This window comes from Xylona heveae (genome assembly GCF_001619985.1).
Source record: "Xylona heveae TC161 unplaced genomic scaffold L228scaffold_6, whole genome shotgun sequence".
Lineage (NCBI taxonomy): Eukaryota > Fungi > Ascomycota > Xylonomycetes > Xylonales > Xylonaceae > Xylona > Xylona heveae.
Genome location: NW_017264198.1, coordinates 308,382 through 325,057, shown reverse-complemented (window position 1 = coordinate 325,057; position 16,676 = coordinate 308,382). Strand labels below are relative to the sequence as shown.

Sequence of the window (16,676 nt, the reverse complement as noted above, 5' to 3'; positions counted from 1 at the left end):
CACGCGTCATCACACTTGTATCGGTCAAGTCTAATTCGCAAAAATTGGCCCTGTTTTCATCAAATTGGGCCTTTTCAAGTCGAAATACGGGGGTCAGCTACGGAGTAGCTACAGACCTCCCAGTTATGTCCACTCCGGCTGCGAAACGACAACGCGTCGAGGCGGCATCGCGAAAGCTCTGTCAGCCTTTTCGGTCACCACTTAAACGAGCTGACTCGAAAAACAGTGACGGACTGGACTCTTCCAGGAAACGTGGTGGAGTCTCAGCTACGCGGCCTGCGTTTGTAACAAGTCTGCAACCGAAAATATCAAGTGCTGAGTTAGGGGCATTCGTTAATCGCACTGGTAAAGACGGCCAGGATATAGAAGATGAATTATCGTGCGCAGTCTCGGCATCTGAACAGTTGCTGAGGCAAAGCAATACATCAACCAGCTTTGCTTCGCCCAGTCAGCAGCGAGTAAAGGTAAAGCCCTCTACGACACCTCTCAAGCCAAGCGGTCAGCGTCCTTTTGTCACTCCTATACCGAAAATTAGGACCTTGAGGTATCAGGAAGAAACGCCTAGCTCGTTGAGCAAAGATCCAGCACTGGCAAATCTCTTAAGGGCTCAACGAAAATTAGAGTCGGAGATACGTGCTGCTCGCACGGAACTTGAGACTTTTGAACAAGCTCGCAAGATTCAAAATGGGAGGCGAGATCAGGAGCTTGAGGGATTGGCCCTCAAATGGAAAATGGTCAGCAGGCGGGCAGCAGAGGAAGTATTCGAGGGAGTGCAAGCGCGAATAAATCGCATGGGCGGCCTGGCGGCCTGGAGAGACATGCAGAAAAGACAGCACGAGTGGAAGGACGCGGCCTTTATCGACGGTGCAGCTGGTGAGATTGACGAGAGCCAAAGGGACGCGCTCTGTGCTGAATATGGCATCGACATCAATGAAGTCGAGATGTCTCGTGGAGAATCTCGAGATACGTTACAAGGAGATTATGATGATAACCAAAAAGAGGTCAGTGGGAATACTTTCACAGCGCACTGAAGCGGACAAAATTCGCTGAATAATGATTGAAACAAGGATTTCACCATGGATATGATGCTCAAATCTCTGAACATTGATCTCACTACAATCGGGTATGACAAGGATCTGCAGCGATGGGTGGATTAGGTTTGGCGGGACAGGCCACGCGCTGGCACCTCATATTCTGTGGGTATCAATGATCTGCGAATGAACCACGAAGTTGCGCACTAGGTTATCGCCGCGTTACGGTACTTCACATGTATTGCTACGGAGTTTGAGATTCGCTCGTGACCCAATGTCCCGGAACTTCCAGCACGGTCTGCCAAGGACCGTGCCAGCAAAGATTGCACCATCCGGCTGTTTGGACCTGAGTGGAGCTGAATGCGAAATTGCTGACAGCTCAAACAATTTTCTTTTAAGCGGATTTAGAGTTGCAAACGCCGTGATTCGTTCAAGCGAGCTCAGCTGGCAAGGATTCAGGAATCATTGAGAAAAAGACTGCGAGGATCCACTACAATTGCTCATACGGGAAAGTCCTAAGCTTTTGCCTGGGAGACCAACAAATAGCGCGGGAAAATGTGAGAATAGAATAACATGCCGAGACTTTTTCAGGATCGGCAGCATCCAGTTTTAGTTTGCGCACCAGATTTAGGGCTAAGTTATTTGGCGTTTGGTTGTTAGGTTGCAAAAGAACGGGGATGGATTGATAAGCAGAGCTCAGGCTTGACATGGTGGAGAAGCTGGGGGAGCCATTCCCCTGCCGTCTCCAGACTAAGACATTTCCATTGGACCTTGTTAAGGTTATTCTTGCCAGGGATCGTTTAATGGCGAGCCAATCACCAAGCGATAACGGAGCGATTGTCGTAGGGAACGCGGGAAATAAACATCCCCTGGTAAAGGCCCTGTGAGATTTCCCTTTGTCGACATAGGCCGGAGGGATTGCAACCCCGAACGCCGTTAGCGTTGAGTCAGATGCATAGGGACAAAGTCTATGATTCATAAGCCAAAATGCATTCCCTCATCCACTTATCTACTGATCCTGTCTGTCCTTGGTGCCCCCAGGACGCTTTGATGCTAGCCTGGCTTGTTTAGTTTCAGTGCCAAGGGATCACCCAATGCGACCGTATGGGACGCTTCGCGTGGCCCCAGCTGTGTGCTGGTGGGTTTAGTGATGCGATCTGGAGAAAGAGAGAGTTTTTGATATGCCCGTGCTTCTATAGTTTTGGGCGTTGTAAGGCGTCAGCGCTACTCAGTGCCAAAACCGGTGACAATGCATCCCTTACTCTTGATGATTACATGAGCTTTCTCAGTGACGGAGCAAATTGGCTCCGCTGGTGCTGATGTTTAGCTTGTTGGAATAAGTAAGCTTTGGGTTGCATTGTTCTCCTGTTGATCTCTATATAATATTCATAACGAATACGTGTTTCTACAGTGGAAGTGCCTCTGCTGAGCGACTGCACACAAAAACCATTCTTGGACTCTTGTTGCTCTTTGAAGCCCCATACAGTGTTTTCATCTTATCTTATTTGCCTTTACGGATTGGAAACCTAAACACCTAGCTTGATATTTTCCACCACTTCAAAGCCTGCATCCCTTCGCAATCAGCCATGGCCTTAACCGACGAGAAGAGGGTTGAGGCAGAAAACAGGGAGACTAGAGACGGATCACCGGTAGACCCAGAAGGCTATCTCAAACCCGATGCAGAAGAACCAAATGGCACTTCCGGTGAAGGATCTGTCTCTGGGGACTCTGCTCAAGCCGAAAAAGGAGTGACGGAGCAACCTGCTGAGGAACCTCCTCGAAAAGTGAAAGGATGGGTTTGGTTCACAGTCGTGCTGGCAATTCTCTCTTCCTGCTTTTTGTTCGCCTTGGACAACACCATCGTTGCCGACGTACAGCCAAAGATTATTGAACGGTTTGGAAACATTGGAAAGCTCCCTTGGCTATCAGTCGCGTTTATGCTTGGTGCGGTCGGCACTAATCTTATATGGTACGAGACCTTGTCCCTCAGCATATTTTGAACGAGGAAAACTGACCACCAGCATAGGGGTCAAGTCTTTGGACAATTCAACGCCAAATGGCTCTATATCGGCAATCTTACATTGTTTGAGATTGGCTCGGCCGTTTGCGGTGCCGCTCCGACCATGAATGCTCTCATCGTTGGGCGTGCCATTGCGGGTGTTGGCGGTGTAGGGACGTATATCGGCGTGATGACCCTGCTCTCCATCAATACTACGGTGAAAGAGCGCCCTGCATACATCGGTCTCACCGGACTCACGTGGGGTGCGGGCACTGTTCTTGGTCCTGTCATTGGAGGTATGTTCCATTCAAACCATCGGTCTATGATACCTGGCTGACTCTTTCCCTCTCGCCAAATAGGTGCTTTCGCAGATAGCGGCGCGACATGGCGCTGGGCTTTCTACATCAACCTCTGCGTTTTCGCTCTCTTTGCACCAGTGTACTTGTTCTTCCTGCCTTCATCCGACCCTCGACCTGGTGTTCCTTATAAGCAGAGGCTGATGGAACTTGACTTTGCCGGATCAGTCCTTATTGTCGGTGCATTCACCTGCCTGGTCATGGCCATTGGATTCGGTGGCAACCTCTACCCATGGAACAGCGGCCGAATTATTGGCCTCTTTTGCGCCGCTGGTGCTTTGTTCATCCTGTTCGCTCTTCAACAGGGATTCTCTTTCCTGACAAAGCCGGAGAGGCGTCTCTTCCCGGTCCACTTCCTCAAGTCTCGGAGCATGTTGATCCTCTTCGCTCTGATCGCGTGCGGCGCCTCGGCGGCATTCATCGCCATCTATTTCATTCCGATTTACTTTCAATTTGTGCGGAATGACAGCGCTCTCAAGGCTGGAGTCCGACTGCTCCCCTTTGTCGTGATGCTTGTCTTCTTTTGTGTTGCCAACGGCGCCATCATGGGCATGACCGGCTATCACGTACCGTGGTATCTTGCTGGCGGGATCCTCGCTCTCATTGGCTCAGCTCTCATGTACACCGTCAATGAGAATTCGAGCACCAGCCGCGTCTATGGATACAGCGTGCTCATCGGCATTGGCACTGGCATGTACATCCAAGCCTCGTTTTCTGTCGCTCAAGCCAAAGTTCCTCCGCAGGAAGTGCCTCTTGCCATCGGATATATCAGTTGCGGACAGCTTTCTGGTGCCACAATCACATTGGCGATTGCCAATACCGTCTTCCTGAATCTTGCTGGCAAAAAGATACAGCATATCCTTCCTCACGTGCCGTATACACAGATTCAAGCTGCCATTGCCGGCGCAAGCTCCACTTTCATCAAAACGCTCCCAGATGAGGTGCGCAAGCGAGTACTCGCGGCGATCGTCGACTCGATCAGTACGGTCTATATTCTAGCCATTACAGCGGCGGCTCTCACAGTTGTTCTATCTCTGGGCCTGAAATGGGAGAGATTGTTCCTTGGGGCTGCTGCCGGCGGAGGATAAATTCGTCTGGAATCAAAACTGACACATCTCCTTCTTCATAGCTTTTCTACCCTTATACCCAAACTCCACTTATGTTCAATTTGCCCAATGCTTACGTTATAATGATTTCCTTTTTATTTCCTTCTAATTGTTCAAGAAATTGCATAGTCAGGTCGGTCATGTTTTGCTAGAGTTCGATTTTTGAAGTTCTTCCTACTACTCATAGATGAGATGGGAACAGTGGCTATCAAAACAGCTGTGGAAATAGTGATAGCTGGAATATAACAAATACATCTAATCCCTGCATCTATCATCTTCAAATAGTTTGCACCCGAAACCACGTAAACTCGCTCTTTTCGTCCCAATGTTACGGCATACGTTAGCCAATCTACCCGACCTCGACCCACTTCCGTCCCGGCACGTCGGGTTGTCAGTTTCGGCAACAGGCGGGCAGCACGGGCCAACTACGCCTAAAAAAGAAACATATAAACACCGTCAGACGTACGTCTACCTTCAAGCATCATCACCACCACCACCAACCACATTCGACCTTGCTCATCTCCAAATACTGCCCTCCGAAAAGCTTCATGGTTCTCACTCGGGAAAAATCAAGCGGCAGGCGAATTGAAAAGATGCTCGAAATCCGGGGTGATGAGGAACCAAGCACAATTCCATAGACGTCCGACGAAGTTTAGGACCAGGCACGTGCCTTGGCCTATCAGGAGTTGAGCTATTTTTGACCCTTCCAGAAAGGGAAGGAAGCATCCATTATCATCAAACGTCTACCCTTGGCCATCATCTCCACCTCGAACCAACGCTCGATCCATTGGGGAAGCTGCTACTGTACGAGAAGCTTCAGCATCATGAATTCAGGAATCTGAGCCTGGGGGACAAAGATGCTCGGAAACTGGGGTGATGAGGAATTCGAGCTGAATTGTGTAGACGTCCGACGAGTTTTTGAATTAGGCACGTGTGTGTAGCCTAATTAGGTATTGAGATATTAATATCACATCCAGAAAAGGAAAGAGCCATCTGATAATGGTCGAACGTCAACACATGAGCATCTCCACCACCAGCACCACCACGATGTGACGGTGCTCATACCAAGGATTGCTCCCGTACGAAAGGCTTCATGATCAGTAGATGGAAGCGTGAAGCTCAAAGAAAGATGCTCGGAAACGGGAGTGATCAGGAATTCGAGCTGAGTTTGTGTAGACGTTCGACGACAATTTGAGGTCATTTCCCGATTTGGAAGCCGCGTTCGAAGGCCGTCGAACGTCTATAAATAGGTATCACCAACAGCCACCGCCATAATTACATATCTCTTGGTGCTCTGGCACCAGACCAAAAGGCTTCAAGATCTGTAGACAGAATCGTGAAGCTCAGAGAAAGATGGTCGAAATCCCGGGTGATGAGGAAACTCGGCTGAATTGTGTAGACGTTCGACGATGATTTCGATACTGTCCCGATTCGGAAACTGCATCTGAGGATCGTCAAACGTCTATGGTTCGAGTATCAACACCACCACTGCTACTACCACCACCACCACCGCGGCCGCGGCCATAGTTACACCTATCATGATACTCCCCCACCATACGAAAAGCTTCATGAGCCTCACTCACACAGATTGAAGCCAGAAGAAAGATGCTCGGAAATCGGGGTGATGAGGAATCCGAACATAATTGCATAGACGTGCGACGAAGATTGAGATGATGCCCAATTAGGAAACTGCGTTCGAAGTCCATCCTACGGCTTAAGTCCGAGTATCTCCACCACCACCACCACCACCACCACCACCACCATACCATGCCCATCACCATCATGACTACGCCTCTCGTGATACCCCACACCGTACGAAAAGCTTCATGATCCACATATAGAAACATGAAGCTGAAAGAAAGATGCTCGGAAACCGGGTTGACGAGGAATCCGGACAGAATTGTGTAGACGTCCCACGACAATTCTGATATCTTCCCAATTAGGAAACTACCTTCAAAGATCGTCGAACGTCTAAGGTCGAATATCTCCGCCACCTACACGCCCACAACCACCACTACCACCATAATTACACCTCTCATGATACTTTCCTCCATATGAAAAGCTTCATGACTCCTGTCCATAAGCATGAAGCTGAAACCAAGATGCTTGGAAACCAGGTTGATGAGAAAATCGGGCTGAATTACATTAGACGTTCCACGATGAATTCGATACCGTCCCAATTAGGAAATCGCCCTCAAAGATCGTCGAACGTCTAAGGCAGGCACGAGTATCACCGCCCCACTTCAGGAGCCGCTTATCCCAGCCTTCTCCTGTCGACGACAAGCTTCAAGGTACCGTCCTTTGAAGCTCGATCCAAGATGCTCCAAAATTGGGGTGATGAGGAATTCGAGCCGAATTCCATAGACGTCCTACGATATTTGGCATCCGGAGACAAGGCTAGTCCTACAGTAGCCAATCAGGCAGACGCGGCATCATGCATCTTTCCATAAAAGGAAATATGCTTCTTCATCGTCAAACGTCTACCTTCAGGTAACTATCACGAACCTCCCAAAATACCATGGGACCACCACTTGCCTCCCCAACCCAGGATCATCTTGGCTCCCTCTGCCACCCCCGTATGAATAGCTTCAAAAAGGGACTCGTCTTCGGAAGACTGAGGAAGAAAGATGCTCAGAATCATGGCTGATGAGGGGTTCAGTGCTGAATTGCGTAGACGTTTGACGAAAGTTTGGGCATATGTCCTAGTTGGGATTAAACGGGCAGCTTGTAAGTCAGAAGAGCCAATCACTGTGTCGGATAGAGTGGATACGGTCCAGAAAAGGAAATTCAGAGAATGTCGTCGGACGTCTATCTGTCTTTGCGTGAACACGGCAACACGCGGAGAGCAAGCGGGAAGCATGCGGCGGAAGCTTTGAGGACTTGGGGCCCTGTGGTCGGGTTCTCTGCCGGACTTGGAAGCGGGTAGATGCATAAACGTATGTCCGCGGATTGGCTCCCGATTGAAATTTTTACAACTTGCTTGAACCGCGCGTACATCTTTCTATTACCACTATGCGTATTATGGAAATGGCAAAATGCTAGTCTGTGCAAGACAACTTGGTGGGTTTGTCAGTTCCAATATATCACCAGTATTTCATTAAAGAGAGAATAGGCATCGAGAGTTCCTCGTTATTGTGATATTTTGATGAAGAGAGTGATTGAATTCCATGGCTCATGGCTTGAGCGCTGTCCTTAGTTACTAATTAGAATGATGAGCCCAACCGACATTACAGGCTCCGAGAAATGTTGAGAAAAGACTATAATACATGAAATAGGATGTGAAGAAATCCGCAGAATACATTTCCTAGACCAGTTCGCCTCCCAAAAGCAAACAACGCGATCAAAAGTACATTTCAAACTGGGGTATCATGCAGTATCTAAGACTTGAGACCTAAAAGGCCTCTGATTTCAGCGTAACTTGCGAGCTCGTAATCGGTGGGCCGTTTCTCGACTCCTCGATAACGGATGGGATGCTGGCCTTCACATCTCTTGAGGCAAAACCTGTGCATGGCAGTTTCCTCATGCAGCTTCTCATAGCTCTCAATAGCGTAAAGCCCATCATACCTCAAGCCTTTTGAAGGTCGGTAAGGATTCTTCTTGGGCAAGGCTGCAGAGCGAAGGACTCGAACGGGGTTTCCCTCATCGCGAGATTTGAGAAGATGGCGGGTGCCCAGGCTAACCTTGCCAGCACTTCCTGACGTCCCGCAATAATAGATGGTGTCACCCTCATCCTTATCGTCATAACCACCTGAGGAAAGAATCACGGAGAATGCGCCTTTGTCTCCGCTGCCGCAAATACCTGCTTCGACCTCTCCATGGGCGCCGTCTCTCATGGCGCAAATTTGGAGCGGCCACCACTGTCCATTCACAAGCTCATTCTCACCAACAACTTTGCAGTCCTTGCGAGCAAAATACTGCATATCGAGTCGGTGACTAGTCCGTTTAGCTCCAGTACTGGAGTTCTTCTGTTCGGTATTGACGCCTCGGAGAAGATGAGGGTCAAACGCTCCCGCATACCAACGGAGAAACAAAGCACGCGCATCAGCCTGAATGTCCCAGGGATACGTGATATCGTCCGAGATGAGAGGGAGGCCCTGGTCTTCCAGTATCTTCGACTTCTTGATGAGCACACCCGATAAAAAATCAAAAAATTCCATCTGGTGGAGCCGCTTGCGCATCTCAGAAAAGATTGCGTCCAATTCTTCGGGACGAGATGCCGCCCTTTGAGCTTTCTTTACCAGTGTCAAAATCTGCTTGATGGCTTCTAGGTCCGAGCGAGAGAATGTCTCTCTCATATTTATATTTTCGTACCATGCCGCAGGATTGGCAGTCCTGCGCGTGTCAACGGTTCGGCTAGCAATAGCATTAGTATTGAAGCCGAAAATCTACGTTCCATTTAGGTTGAGCTTACATATTTGTGAAGCTGGTTTTATTCGGACCTCTTACTGGCTTTTTGGATGGCGCAAATGGCCGGGCCTGATTGCCATTGGCGCTGGTAAGCTTTCTCTTGACAGGTCTCAAACTAGCATACGAATTCGAAGTGGCAGCAGCTGGTGCTGAGACTGGCGGTTCTTCTACAGACTTCTCTTTAACCTTATCAGGCTGCGAATTTCCGTTCTCCTTGCCAAGCTCAGGGTTAATAGCAGGTGAGCCGGTTGTCTTTTCCACGGCTTGAGATTTATCTTGTGTCAGACTTTGCGACGTCAAGTCCTTCTTTTGACGCTTCTCCCAATCCTCTCGATTTTTAGCCTTGGCGGCTTCAATTTCCTTTTTAAGTTGCTCGTAGATATGCTCCACACTCGGAGCCTTTACCTGAGACATTGTGGCAAAATGTCACGCGAGCGAAGCGGGAAAGCAGAGGAAAGGCTGCTCGTGGCAAAGAACAAGCTATGCTAGCTGAAAGATCTATTAGAAATTCCAGGCATTTAGGAAATTTTAAAACCTTGACATACTTACTTGACAGTAACGACTTTTGGACACTGAATCCTTTTAGTGTTCACAGAGTGGCTCTTCGGTTAGTATGGATCGGGGAGAAGCAATGCTGATACCCGTGTCATTAGCGAGTGATCTCGGGGGAAAACAATACAAAGAGTCCGAGGCTCATCCAAGCCCATAATACACACAGTGCAAACTAAGAATAATCAAAGACTGTGTCACTTTTGATGGAAGTCCACTACCACAGGAGCGTGGATGAACAGTTGCTGAAGAAGGGAAGTCTCCTCCTCGAAGAAGATGAAGTAATGTTTTGGAAGGGTCCTGTTAATATTCACCGCCTTCGCTTAGCTCGCGTGGGGTCGGGAAGCAAGGACTTTAATGGTGGATATTCCCGTGCAATTAGTGCCGATCGTCCTCTCTTCAGGTTGAAAGACACACCAAGCAATAACATCAACGGTACAGTGCTGTAGTAGCGAGCTAAGCATTTGATGACAACTAGGTCGACACATTTACACAGCCATTGCCCTTAGGTCTACTTGAGATTCTCATTTCATATGTCATGGATGCTCCGCAGAGGCGTCACTGCCCATAAATTCACCTTGAGCGTTCCTGCAACTACTAAACCCTTTCTGCCGCCTCGTGCTCCATGGATTCGCACATCGTCAGAAGCGCAGAGTTGGGCTTGCCAGCGGCGGCATTTGATGACTGATGTAATTCCCGGACCTTTGATTCCACCGACTGTCTTTACAGGACTTGTCTTAGGTCTTTGGTTCTACAAGTGCTGTATGATGGTGTTGTTCCAGAATAAGATTATATATATGCCAAAGTGAGTCTACACCTCGCGTGAAACCGGAATTAATTCTAAGTGTAAACAGCATTCCTCCATTCAGTCGTCAAGAGACTTTGGAAGATTACAAGAGGGCCACCTCTCCCATTGAATGGACAGAAGAGAGGATCAATTCTTTGGATGGGACGGAGATCGCCCTTTGCATTGGGGAGCATCCTGGGTGCATTGCAAATTCCCAAGGGGCGAATATTCAAAGACATGTTGTGATAGTATATTTTCAGGGGTGAGACTTTCCGGGCCGGAAATAAGATGATTGAATTTGTCAAGCTGTTAACACATATTCATAGCAATGCTTCTTCTTTGCCTCCTAGGCTGCCTTTCCTATCAGACGTCATCAAACCTCTGAGCAATTCACAGCCCATGGATGCAAGTGCGACTCGATATACGATTGTAGCGGTTTCTTATCGTGGATTCTGGAAGTCGCGCGGAAGAGCTTCCCAGAAAGGTATAGAACTCGACGCTGCAGCAGCCTTGAAATGGGCACAACAGCGATACGCACCAGAGGGAGAAGATACGAGATTTGTCCTCTGGGGTCAAAGTATAGGCGCTGGCGTTGCCTCTACTGCTGCAGCACAAATCTTCAGGGGCCAGGGAGTTATTGCAAAGAATGCCCAGCAGCCACGCTTGACAAGCGTCATCCTGGAGACGCCATTCACCAGCTTGCGACAGATGCTCATAGCAATGTATCCTCAAAAGTGGCTTCCCTATCGCTATCTTGGGCCATTTCTATGGAATTGGTGGGACAGCGAAGCTGCACTGCAAAGCCTCGCCAAATCGGAAGGCGGGAAGAAACTAAAATTTCTCATCATCCAAGCAGCAAATGATGAAGTGGTACCGGCGGAGCATGGCATCGAGCTCGAGAGGCTGTGCAACCATCTGGGACTGCAGGTTAAGCGTGAGGTAGTGCCGGGGACTCTCCACACTGAGGCCATGTCTCGAAGTGAGGGGCGTCGCATCATCAGTAATTATCTGCTCGAGGAGGGAAAAGCGTGAAGATCTCAACGGTAGCTAGTAAATGGCCTACGTGCATAAGCTACACAATACCGGTCTTGCCAAAAATCATCACTGCATGCAACCAATCAGATCCGATGCAATGCAAGGCATCAACTACCTGACCTTACATACGATACCATTAAAGGTACTGTGTGCCGTCAGAGAATCTAACGTGGAAAAATCGTCACATGCTCTTATGTCACAAAGGGGATTGGGTATGTCGAGCAGCCAAACTGTACTGCATCTGAACGGCCGGGTTTCGGGAGTCTACCACCATATACTTGGCGACTGTAGTGGGGGGCGTTTGACGTGAGACATGCATAAGTGTACCGTAGGCAGCCAAGTGGAGAGGAAAGGCCGCTTAACATGCAGGCTGCAAGGTACAGGAGAAAGTATGGAGAAACTCGAGTTCTCCCCCACAGGGGTGAAGGTTGTACGGACGCAGTGTGTTAGCCAATAGGTGCGGCGACGGTATGCTTTCCAATTGGCACATCCACCATTTTCTACTATTCGGCATTTCATCTCGGTCATGCAGGATACCAAAAGAGACGCTCCAGATCAAAAATATCACCGTCACTGCAGTAGCGGTCAGGTTTGGGTCCTTTTTGGAAGGCTATGCGAGCACGCATGGTTAAGGGGTGAAATAACTACTATTTTACCATAGCAAGCTGCCTTGATCGATCTGCCGCTACCCGCAATCCTCATTGGCGAATGCAGCGGGAGCGATTATAATATGCCAACGCCCGAGGGCCCCAGCCAGAGGAGTTGAAAGTCGCATTCTTTGCCCACCGAAACCCCAGGCACCTGATACCGCGCTGAGTCACATGCGCAGGCGTACCACTTTACGCGTCCCCCCCACACACCCACCGCGTCTTCCGTTGCCTCCCTGTTGCCTCCCTGCCGGCTGCACTTGTTACTTTGTTTGCTTTTGGTGACTCCTCGCTGCCTGCACGTCCCTGAATCTACTACATACGCCACTGAACAGGGAAGACTGTTTTCCCTAGGTAGGTGTATTTGTAAAGCATGGGTACCCGACCGAAGAATTTCGAATAGTATAGATGCGTTGCAAAGCACTCGCTTTTGACTAAATCATATAACATTCTCCCACATCCTTCAACTTGTCCTTTGCAAATACTCGCTTCAGCATTTGCCTTTTCCACGTTCTTCTGTTCAAGCTTCAGGCATCGCTCGTGATTACCAAATAGAGTCCTGCATTTCTGATGTAATTGTCCCGTTCTTACCTCTGTCCCTGATCCGGGCCTTTCGGTCGGCCGGCGGGCCAGCCAGCCAGCCAGTCAACACCCCTCTCGTCCATCAGTGCATCAGTGCTAGATTCGATATTCCCAGGTCAACATGTTTGGCCGAAAGACAGGGGGAACCAGCGAGTCCGGTAGCTTTTCCAAGCATCCTTCGGGCAAAGTGTCGTTCAAAGCTCGAAGGTCTTTTCGAAGCCATGTCGGTGGGAGGCGTGCAGAGAAGCCACCCAAGAATCCACCATCTCATAGGTAGGCCGGAAACCACCTTCATTGCCCTAACCAGCAGGAAAGCTGAGATGTGTACGATACCTTAGCAGTGCTTCAGGAGATTCCATCGTAGCTCTCAATGTCGGTCCCGAGCGACGCCTCTTCGCCGCTCACGAGGAAATCCTGGTCTCCTCGCCATTCTTTGCTTCGTGGTGTCGAGGCCAGTCAGCCTCGCTGTTAAAGAACACGAATGCGATGGCAAAACAAATGGACTTGCCGGACGAAGATCCCGAAATCTTCTCTGCCGTCCTCGAATATCTCTACAAAGGCGACTACTATCCCCGCTTAGAATACAATGAGCGTAAACACACTTGGCAACTTGAAAATTCATCGGGCAATGTCCATGTGGAGGGCAATGAGGAAAATATAGTGGAGCCTGTGATATATCACCATGGATCAGAGGGTGTGGTGTCAGTGTTGAAAGAGACTGCTATTTACTGTGCTGCCGGTACGAGATTCTTTTTTATCCCCTATCAAATCTCTTCCCTGTCTTAGGACGGTTCTGGGCTAACGATTGGGTTGGTAACTTTTGTTTTCAGAGAGATTTGGCTTGGAAGGCCTAAAGCAACTTGCCTTGCGCAAGCAGGGCTTACAATACGGAGTCTCGTGCAGCACCATCCTCACTAGTGCTCGCTATGCCTACGCGCATACGCCTGACACGGACTCGAAACTTCGAGCACATTACATTGCCCTCATCATTCGCTCGCGCTCGACTTTCAAACGAAGCGGGACGATGCAAATGGAAATGGATATGGGCGGGAAGCTCTTCTTCGATCTCTTCGTGGCCATGTGTAATCACATGGACGATCTAGTTTCCATGAGGTAGTATGGACTGTGCTTTTTGGTTTTAATCACACTTTTTTTCTTTTCGACTTCGCGTGTCTATTCGTAGGGAAATTGAAGGCAAGAGTATTCCTCGTGATTAGGCATGCATGGGAGGGCAAAGAATGGGACAAAAAAATCTTGAGTATTATATAGCGCGCTCTTTTCTTTTTTCTTTTCTTTTTCTTTTTCCTGTGTTTCCACGTCTTGCTGTCACACAGGTCTTCCAGTTGCAGCACGTCAGGAAACTACTGTAGCAGTATATCCCAACTCCTATTATATTTCGGCGCTTTTTTTAGTCCAGCATTTTTCCTTGGAGAGACAAATTGACAAAATATTTTGAATGATAAGACGAGTATATATATTTGTTCTCAGCTAAGGTGCCATGTCGGTGTTAAAGCTAAAAGACAGGTGTATCTGACTATTCCCGATAGAAATGGCAATTCCGGGCTGAAGCCACTCTCCGCATTACAAGGAAAAGATACACCAGCTCAAGAGTTAAAGGGGTATATAACTAGAATTTGCGCGCTCAACTTCCCATGTCTTTCGGACAGTGTGTCAAGAGCAAGGCAGTCTCCTAACCTGCACGTGGAGTAAAATATGGACGACCGTAAGGAGCCAAAGCTCCTTGCTAGGGATCATCAAACTTGCCGGATGCTCACTTGCTTTCAAAGACGAGAACTGAATCAAATACCTCGCTGCTAGATATTGTCAAGTTGGGCAAAGGTTGAGCAATGACTTGCAGCATAGATATAGTGATACTAGCAAAGAATCTCTCTCGATATGAGAAATTCACTTTGTTTCTTTCTTCCTCATTCGGAGCGTAGATGCTCAGAGAAAAAGCATCTGATTTCGTATGCCGTGAAGCTCAGATGAGGCGAAGAACAAACCAGCTGAATCGGATGCTTGACGCATACTCCACAAGCTCCGCAAACCTCTGGCTAGCTCAGTTGCCGCTGGGCATCTTAGGAATACATTGCAGCTTGGTTCATCCTGGCAAACTGAAAATTTTGGCAGGACAAGAACGGTGTGACATGGGACGACGTATATATAGCTCGAAGGCGAAGGAGAGCAAAATTTACGGTGGAGTTATTCAGACACCGGTGCCCGGGAAGGCTGTTCCGCCTTTGCTCAACACGACTATGCCCCGCTCTCGAGCAATGTAGCCCTTCATGAGACCCTTTATACGAGTTTCAGCGCGAGAGTCGAATAATAACTGTGAAGTACGATGAGGGATGTGGCTCCTTACCTTGTAAATCATATTAGCGAGCATGCACTCAACTTCGTCTGTGTCAATGGTTTGTCCAATTTCACTGCCGATCCGTATCGCAGCCGCGAACTCGGCAACAGGAACACGAGTGCGTCGAATGGGTGCTCCACCGTCCTTTGGCGTCTCAAAGCCTCCTGCTATGAAGACTTTGCGGAGCAAATTTCGCAGTGCAATGTCACGGCCCCGCTCAAGAGTAAGATAAATTCGCCGCTTCACGAATTCTTCCTCGCCAGCAATGAGGGCCTTGTCGTAGCCGGCAAGATCGCCCTTCTTAATACATTGGCAGATTGGCTTGAAGAGCTGCTCAAGATGAGGATAGGCAGCCAATAACTTGGCACTGGGAAGACTTTGGGTAGTTAAAAGACGGCATGGGATTAGGTAAGTAAGAAGCAACCTTGGAGAGGCGTCAATGGTTATTTTCTCATTATCTTGAGTGGTCTGGCAGATGCACATACTCGCGATTCTTCCGGGCGTCCTTGTGGCAGAGCGCCAATGCGTAGGTCAAAGCTTCTTCGGCCTATAAAGTATTGGTGTCAAAATAAAATGGTATCGAATGCTTTACCAGAGGGTCTCACTTGAACATAGTCTTCTTCAAGAAATGAGATGACTCCCACATAATATTTAAAAGTGACAATATGTGACGCCGGGAACGATTCGAGTACTGGCATATCCGTGCGGTTTGCTTGTAAGGCCCTCAAGATATTTTTTGATAAGGGAACAGAATTCAACTGTAGGGAGCAGCCAGCTCGTTAATAACTTTTGAAGGCAATAGAGCTTGAAAATGACAATCTACCTTGAAATATGTCTTGAATAGCAGGTTTATAACATAGTAAAGGCCCCATTTCCGAGACTCCTCCAGAGGCGCTCTAGGGGTTCACTTAGCATAGAGTACAACAGGGGCATGCCCATTTGCTGATATGTGTATTCCTACGTACCGATCACTAATGCACAATGTGAAAATGCGGTTGATCACTCTCGCAGCGTCTTCAAGCTTGTCATTCTTTCCATAGTCGCTCACAATATCATCTTGGAACCCGGAGCTAAAAGTGACTGTTCCTCTTCTTCGTGCTTGGTCATCAGCTTTGATGGCAAAGGTACGAAGGTATTTTCCGGTGACATAGAGGCAAGGTAACGTCCAAGCCTCAAAGTCTGCACTTTGGTAGCCTTTTATGAGCAGATTTGCCAATTCTTTCCAAGCATCATAGACCGCTGACCATGTGCCAGCCCTAGCATCGGTCTCTGTGGCTATTACTTGACCGACAGCTTTCCAGTAAGCAGCATATATGTCCACCCATGCGTTGCCCTCGGCTTTTGATAACTTGTATCCAGTTTGCTGATATATGATGGCAGAGCGAGCATCAGATATTATTCTCGTTTCATTTGAGCTCGTATAAATATCGTACAGCCTATTTGGGTCTTCAGGGGGAGCGACAGGGCTCAGGGTTGACGACAGAAGCGGACCAGAGCCAATGCGCTGCGCTTGTTTGAAAGTCTCGAAAACACGCTGCATTGTTTATGTCGATGCTGCAGAATATTAATGACTTAAAAAAACACGCCCGTGTGACCTAAGACTTCAAGGAAGAATCAAGTCGAAGCACATTAAGCGCAATAATCTTCCTTTAACTTGTCGGTGTCAAAGAGAGCTCAAAGGATGGTCCGACTTCCACTATGTCGATCGAGCTCCAAAGAACGTAAACTGAAGAGACGCTTATGACTAAGCAGCCGATAGATGACGGATGTCAATAAGGCCGACTGCACTAGAGCCAACTCTAGTTAGCATATATTTGGCGAAAG

The 16,676-nt window shown here is 48.5% G+C and overlaps 8 protein-coding genes across 8 annotated transcripts; 5 read left to right on the top strand and 3 right to left on the bottom strand.

The window, feature by feature from the left end:
* The first annotated feature begins 60 nt into the window (after positions 1–60).
* On the top strand, positions 61–1,540 carry L228DRAFT_283254 (hypothetical protein). Its single transcript, XM_018336097.1, has 2 exons — positions 61–1,001; positions 1,068–1,540. The coding sequence occupies exons 1-2, from the start codon at positions 126–128 to the stop codon at positions 1,155–1,157; spliced, it is 966 nt and encodes a 321-aa protein (XP_018187620.1). The 5' UTR covers positions 61–125; the 3' UTR covers positions 1,158–1,540.
* Positions 1,541–2,309: 769 nt separating this feature from the next.
* Positions 2,310–4,758, top strand: L228DRAFT_283253 (MFS general substrate transporter). The gene is made up of 3 exons (XM_018336096.1): positions 2,310–3,000; positions 3,058–3,326; positions 3,390–4,758. Exons 1-3 carry the CDS (start codon positions 2,618–2,620, stop codon positions 4,472–4,474), a joined length of 1,737 nt encoding a protein of 578 aa, XP_018187619.1. The 5' UTR covers positions 2,310–2,617; the 3' UTR covers positions 4,475–4,758.
* On the top strand, positions 4,753–5,086 carry L228DRAFT_247680 (hypothetical protein). The gene has a single exon (XM_018332703.1). The coding sequence runs from the start codon at positions 4,818–4,820 to the stop codon at positions 5,079–5,081; it is 264 nt and encodes an 87-aa protein (XP_018187618.1). The 5' UTR covers positions 4,753–4,817; the 3' UTR covers positions 5,082–5,086.
* An 813-nt stretch (positions 5,087–5,899) lies between these two features.
* L228DRAFT_145780 (hypothetical protein) lies at positions 5,900–6,442 on the bottom strand. The gene has a single exon (XM_018329220.1). The coding sequence runs from the start codon at positions 6,337–6,339 to the stop codon at positions 5,947–5,949; it is 393 nt and encodes a 130-aa protein (XP_018187617.1). The 5' UTR covers positions 6,340–6,442; the 3' UTR covers positions 5,900–5,946.
* A 1,427-nt stretch (positions 6,443–7,869) lies between these two features.
* On the bottom strand, positions 7,870–9,313 carry L228DRAFT_268560 (hypothetical protein; the record flags this gene model as incomplete). The annotated part of the gene is made up of 2 exons (XM_018335156.1): positions 7,870–8,845; positions 8,904–9,313. The coding sequence occupies 2 exons, from the start codon at positions 9,311–9,313 to the stop codon at positions 7,870–7,872; spliced, it is 1,386 nt and encodes a 461-aa protein (XP_018187616.1).
* A 551-nt stretch (positions 9,314–9,864) lies between these two features.
* L228DRAFT_145720 (alpha/beta-hydrolase) lies at positions 9,865–11,401 on the top strand. The gene is made up of 3 exons (XM_018329219.1): positions 9,865–10,253; positions 10,303–10,497; positions 10,562–11,401. The coding sequence occupies exons 1-3, from the start codon at positions 9,982–9,984 to the stop codon at positions 11,265–11,267; spliced, it is 1,173 nt and encodes a 390-aa protein (XP_018187615.1). The 5' UTR covers positions 9,865–9,981; the 3' UTR covers positions 11,268–11,401.
* Positions 11,402–12,620: 1,219 nt separating this feature from the next.
* Positions 12,621–13,616, top strand: L228DRAFT_268558 (hypothetical protein; the record flags this gene model as incomplete). The annotated part of the gene is made up of 3 exons (XM_018335155.1): positions 12,621–12,772; positions 12,838–13,238; positions 13,330–13,616. 3 exons carry the CDS (start codon positions 12,621–12,623, stop codon positions 13,614–13,616), a joined length of 840 nt encoding a protein of 279 aa, XP_018187614.1.
* An 853-nt stretch (positions 13,617–14,469) lies between these two features.
* L228DRAFT_247672 (COP9 signalosome complex subunit 12) lies at positions 14,470–16,521 on the bottom strand. The gene is made up of 6 exons (XM_018332702.1): positions 15,818–16,521; positions 15,676–15,748; positions 15,458–15,610; positions 15,338–15,399; positions 14,862–15,276; positions 14,470–14,792 (listed from the first exon to the last, which is right to left on the bottom strand). Exons 1-6 carry the CDS (start codon positions 16,390–16,392, stop codon positions 14,706–14,708), a joined length of 1,365 nt encoding a protein of 454 aa, XP_018187613.1. The 5' UTR covers positions 16,393–16,521; the 3' UTR covers positions 14,470–14,705.
* Between the last annotated feature and the right edge of the window lie 155 nt (positions 16,522–16,676).